This window comes from Bubalus kerabau, chromosome 13 (genome assembly GCF_029407905.1).
Source record: "Bubalus kerabau isolate K-KA32 ecotype Philippines breed swamp buffalo chromosome 13, PCC_UOA_SB_1v2, whole genome shotgun sequence".
Taxonomy (NCBI): Eukaryota; Metazoa; Chordata; class Mammalia; order Artiodactyla; family Bovidae; genus Bubalus; species Bubalus kerabau.
Genome location: NC_073636.1, coordinates 63475380 through 63481463, shown reverse-complemented (window position 1 = coordinate 63481463; position 6084 = coordinate 63475380). Strand labels below are relative to the sequence as shown.

At 50.0% G+C, this 6084-nt stretch overlaps 1 protein-coding gene across 1 annotated transcript in view; it reads left to right on the top strand.

Moving 5' to 3' along the window:
• The first annotated feature begins 404 nt into the window (after nt 1–404).
• The window catches only part of SNTA1 (syntrophin alpha 1), a 26590-nt gene continuing 20910 nt past the window's right edge, over nt 405–6084 (top strand). Inside the window, exons 1-2 of the mRNA XM_055544777.1 lie at nt 405–846; nt 3810–3995. Coding sequence (XP_055400752.1) covers nt 537–846; nt 3810–3995 — 496 coding nt within the window. The 5' untranslated portion in view covers nt 405–536. The remainder of the gene's footprint in view (nt 847–3809; nt 3996–6084) is intronic.

The window sequence follows — 6084 nt, the reverse complement described above, 5'->3', positions numbered from 1 at the left end:
CTTTTCTAATGAGCCGGGTCTTCGCATTGGGTGGCCAAAGTATTGGAGCTCCAGCTTCAGCATCAGTCCTTCCAATGAATATTCAGGGTTGATTTCCTTTAGGACTGACTGGTTTGATCTCCTTGCTATCCAAGGGACTGTCAAGAGTCTTCTCCAGCATCACAGTTCGAAAGCATCAATTCTTCTGCGCTCAGCCTTCTTTATGGTCCAACTCTCACATCTGTACGTGATTACTGGTAAAACCATAGCTTTGACTATATGGACCTTTGTGGGCAAAGTCATGCATTCTCACAGTATATCCTCTGGTTCTTGGAACCCGCCACAGCCCCTTCGAGCTTGCCGGTGACCACGCCCTTCGCTGTTAGCCACACCCACATACAGCCCCGCCCACCGAGGCTCCACCCCCGCGGCCTGGGGTAGGGTGGCGGCTGGCCCAGCTGGGCCCCCGCTGCCCTCAGCTCTGGGCGCTGGGTCGGAGCGGGCCGGGCACTGCGGGGGCAGGGCGAGCGCGGCGGCCCGGGGGCTCGGAGGCGAAGATGGCGTCAGGCAGGCGCGCCCCGCGCACCGGGCTGCTGGAACTGCGCGCCGGGGCAGGCTCGGGGGCTGGCGGCGAGCGGTGGCAGCGGGTGCTGCTCAGTCTAGAGGAGGACGCGCTGACCGTGAGCCCCGCCGACGGCGAGCCCGGACCGGAGCCCGGTGCCCAGCGGGAGCCGGAGCCCGCGCAGCTCAACGGCGCCGCCGAACCTGGCGCCGCGTCCCCGCCGCTGCCGGAGGCGCTGCTGCTCCAGCCGCGTCGCGTGACTGTGCGCAAGGCCGACGCCGGTGGGCTGGGTATCAGCATCAAAGGTGGGCGCGGGGGCACCGAGGGCACGGGTCTTGGTGTCTGTGGGACCGCTAAGGCGCAGGGATCGCGGGGGCTGGCAGCGTATTGAGGACGTGGAGTTGGTGGACTTCTGTCCGGGGTAACGGCGTCTGGGAGGACAGAACCGAGGGCACCAGAGCACCAAGGTCGGAGAGGGCTTTGAGGTCTCAGTCAGAAGGCACAGGTGTGGACGGCTTTGGGGGCACGCCAAGGACAAGTGGGTGGGGAGTTGTGTGCCGAGGCAAAGAGGTCTGAGACTGATTGCCTCTCAGGAGTTGCATGGGTATCAAGGACAAGAGGGACCCCAGGAGAGCAAAGGATAGAGAAGGGAGACTGAGGCCTGGGGTGCTACTAGGGAAAGGAAGAGGAAGTCTTCAAGATACGGTCAAAGTAGAAGGGAAGGAGGGGTAAGGTCTGGAGTGGGAAGCATGGCTGGGATGGCGACTAGGTGGAGGTGCCAACTGGGCTGGGCTCACAGACAGGGGGCCGGAAAGGACCTGGGAATCTGAGCACCTAGGAAACCTGTATGTGTGGGTGAAGAGTCCTAAGTGTCCACCATCACAGGACTGAGATGGGCTTTCAGCCCCCAGCACTGACAGCTTTCTTTAAGGTGCAACCCAGACTGAAGTCCAGAATCACCTGTGTGAACTTGTGTGGTAAGATCCCATAGACTGTAGCTTGGTAGGCTCCTCTGTCCATGAGATTCTCCAGGCTAGGATACCGGGTTGCCATTTCCTCCTGCAGGGGATCTTCCAAACCAGGGATAAAACCCACGTCTCTCATGTCTGCTGCATTGGCAAGCGGGTTCTTTACCGCTAGTGCCACCTGGGAAGCCCTTTCCCATCTCTGGCCCTGAGAGTAGTGATAGAATTGGGATGTTTCTATGAAAATAGGTGTCCAAAATACTCACTCTGCCAACACATAATAGGTGCCTAGATAGTTATTGCTGTTAGATGAGAGGAAAAATGAAGGTCAGGAAAGACTCCCAGAGTAACTAATCTGGTGCTGAAAAGTCTGCACACCCCAGCCGCTGCGTTCACCATTCCTTCCTGAGGGGGTGGGGATGGTGGTGACTTGGCTACCACTCTGTGCTGAGTGCTATGCCCAGTACTCTAGGCTCAGGAGCCACTTCATCCTGGCAACAAGTACTAAAAGATAGGAAGTATAATCTTCATTTAGCAGGTGAGGAAACTGAAAAGTAAAAGTAAAATGAAAAGGAAACTGAAAAAAAAAAAACTGAAGAGGAAAAGTAAAAAACTGGAAAAAAAAATGAAAAGTAAAAGTAAAATGATTTTCCTAGGATCACACAGTCAGTGAGCGACAGAGCTGGGATTTGAACCTCAATTATCAAGCCGCTAAAGAGTGTTCAGAGAGGTTGATTTTTCCCCAGGAAAGGGCAAACTTCCATGCAACCAACCAAAGGGATCTAAAAGCGGGGTAATGAGAAAGCCAGGGAGTGGACACCTGTTTTGCCCTCAAACACCAGCATGGGATAGGGCCACAGATCAATGCAGAAATTGTACACTCTGTGTTAAAGCAGGAAGGAACTTAATGTTCATATAGCGTTCCATTTTGTAGATAGACTGAGTCTTGGAGAGGAAGAGGACTTTTCAAGGTCACATAAAGTTACTCCCTAGCTTCATACTCCCAGGTGGGGGTAAAGGGACTTTTAGGAGGTGTCGGGGAATACCAGCTCCATTCAATTCTTTATGGATGGAGACTGGACTCCTGTTGGTGTGTTGACCTCTCCTTTAGGGTCCAGCCCAGCCCGAGGCATCGAGGAATGGCCATGGATTCAAACTGACTTGAAGTCCCTAGTTTCAGGTGGAAGAGGGCAGATAGATACTGGGTTGGCCAAAAAGTTCATTCGGGGTTTTCCATATCATCTTATAGAAAAACTTGAATGAACATTTTGGCCAACTCAATTTAAATAGACACTCCTTCCTTTCCTAGGCTTCAAGCTCTGTGCACTGCAGTGAGCAAACTGCTGGGCCTATGTGGGGGTCCAGAGAGGCATTCCAGTCCTACTTCTGCCACCAGTCTGTTGAGTGACCTTGAAATTATGACCTCCTCTCCCTGGGCCACTTGTTCCTCATCTGTGAGGATGGAGCAATAGTGTGGTATCTGAAGGCCTGACTTGCAGCCTACCAGAGGGTTAAGAGTGTTGGTTCTGGAGCCTGGAGATCTAGGTTCAGATATTGTCTTTGCCACTAATTAGCTGGGTGACCTTGGACAAGGGGTTTCTCTCCACACTTCAACCTTCCCAATAGGAATCTGAGCATGCCTGTGTGATTGGGTGTTGTGAAGATGCAATGAGACAAGATTGAAAGCATTTAACATGGTGCTTGGCATTTGGTATGTGGAACTAATGTGAACTGTTTTCACTGTTTATTATTTTAAAAGGACATTCAAGAGCTTATAAATAAAGCAACATGGTAAAATGTATTAATATTTGATTTTTTTGTCTTTTTGCATCAGAGATGCAATTCAGATAGGCTTTTGAAATCTCTAGACTTTAAAGCCCTGGTTTCCATGCTGAGACCTAGGTTGTGAAGCTTTCAGCTTTGTGGCCATAGCAGTAACTGACTTCTATCTTTATTCTCGATTAGAGGTTATCAGTGAGTTTCCCCATTATGGGAAACTCACTTAAAATAAAAAATAAGAAGTTATTGAAGCATCTTGTAAGTTCTTCAAACACTGGTGACCACCCAAAGCACTTACCCAAAAGATCCATTATAACATTATAAATTTAGAAAATGTCTTTTAGGTATCATTAGTGCCCCAAACTTCTAAGGCTCTTTTCTGAGATTCTCTTTGCCCCACACTGCCACTTTCCCAGTACTGGGCTGGACACAGTGGGAGACCTTCAGAAATAATTTTGCCTTGTTGTGACTTGCAAGTGTTGGAGTGTCTGCCTCAATTTCTTCCTCTTTCTGTGCTTGTCCAGGGGGCCGAGAGAACAAGATGCCTATTCTTATCTCCAAGATCTTCAAGGGCCTGGCAGCTGACCAGACGGAGGCCCTCTTCGTGGGGGATGCCATCCTGTCCGTAAATGGGGAGGACCTTTCCTCTGCCACCCATGACGAGGCGGTGCAAGTCCTAAAGAAGACAGGCAAAGAGGTGGTGCTGGAGGGTAAGCACTGAGGACCCAGGGGTGTTCAGTTCTTCCCTACAACCCCCCAGGCCTCAACCAGTGGGGTCTGGGAGGTGGGCAGGGTTGAAAACAGAAACAGAACTTGGAGACCTGCCTTGAGACATTGGTGTGGTGGGGATAGAGCTGCTTCAGAGACAGGCAGATCTGGACTTCATTTCCTCTCTCCCACTCCCTAGTGTTTGACCTTGGATGAGTCACTTCATTTCCCTGAGCCTTAGTTTTCTCATCTGTAGGGCAGGGATATAACTTCTGCCTTGCTGGGTTGTGGGACTAGGATGAAAGGTCCATGGTAGGAACTGCCACTCGGTGAGTGACACAGGGGAAGAAACGGGTGGGGACTGGGGAAGGGGAGACTTAGAATCTTGCCTGAGAAACCAGGGGAGCTCTCAACTCTGAATCCTCCTATCACCCAGGAGCCCTAGAACCCTGCGACCCATCCTGCCTTGGGAGGATACTTGGCCTTTATGTAGCAGGACATTGGCTACTTCTAGCTAGGATCCAAGAGGAATGTGTTTTGGAGGGGAGGGAAACTTTGTGGCTCCCTGCCACTCTCCCCTCACCGTGTCATCTTAGATGAGACCTTTGCTTTCTCCCGGCCTTGGTTTCCCGTCACTTGTTATAGTCTCTTGCTGGGGTGGTCCCGCTTCTGCCTTTTGCCATCTCTGTCAGGAGGTTTCTGCTTTGCTCAGCCCATTTGTCAAATTCTACCCTGTCAGTTCCGGAAACCATGGGGGCCCGAGGAATGTGTCTTTGGCTCCTGGCCCAGAACAGGCACAGGGAGGTGGCGGGGGTTGATGGAGAATGCCATGGCCAACAAAGCTGCTGCACTGAGGCCCAGGCGCAGGTCCTGAGAGGTTGCCAAAGATGTCTCCAAGAGGCCACAGAAACCAACAGGCTCTGGATGCCTGGGTGATCTTTGGCATTCTTATGGCCCTGACCTCGATTCTCTCTCATTTCATTTTATTTTATTTTTACAGTTTATTATTTATTTAAATGTACTGTGTGTCTATTCAAATGCTGCTGTTGCATTTTTAAATATACACTTAAAGCTGCCTCTGCGGGATTGATCCCTGAAAGCTTAAGGATATCAATCATATTTTAACAGCAAAGTTAAATAACGAGATCACACATAAAGGAGATGGATATAGGAGACTTTCTTTCCACATGCCTCATCACTTTGATATTTATAGCCAGTAATGCAGTTTGAAATAGTTGAAATTCATCAAAATGTCATATTTCGGTTGACTTGAAAAGCTCTTTTAGTCTCTGCTGTTTGAAAATTTAGCTCATAGATGGTAAGATTTCTACTGTAGACACGTCTCTAATCTACACTGAGGTCCCCCTCCCCTCCTCATCTTTAGGTAGAGAATGTCTCTTTCTGGGTTCTTAGTGTGGATCATTCTGAGAAGGCAGTGTCTCTGAGTGTTAGACATTTGAAGCATTTCCTGGTATTGGGGCTAATACCCAAGCCTCTGACACCTCATTCATTCCATTCCTTCCTCATTAAAGCCAAGATGCCTTTCCAGAGACCTACTATGTACCCGATGTGCAGAGCATTGGGGTAGAAGGTAAACTGGACCCAGGGCCTGCCTAAAAGAGCCCTCTATTGAATGGGGGGACAAAACATGAACACTGTCTAAAAATGGAATGACAGAGGATGAGATGGTTGGATGGCACCACCGACTTGATGGACATGAATTTGAGCAAGCTCCAGGAGTTGGTGATGGACAGGGAAGCCTGGTGTGCTGCAGTCCATGGGGTTGCAAAGGGTTGGACACGACTGAATGACGGAACTGATTCCACACAAGCCATTTAAAAATCAGCATCTACGATCCTGTCTGCTCTGTAATTAATCTGGTCTTGGGCAAGACCCTCATCTTCTCTGGGCCTCAGATCTCATATCTGCTGGGGTTGAGCTAGATTACTCAACAGCTTTCATTCTGAGTGTCAGTTTCCTTGGTGGCTCCTGGGAGTTCCATATTTGGAAACACTGGGAAGTCTTATCTGAACTCAGCAGAAAGGAGCTAGAATTGATTTGCAATGTTTAGTGCAGATAGAGAAGGGAAGA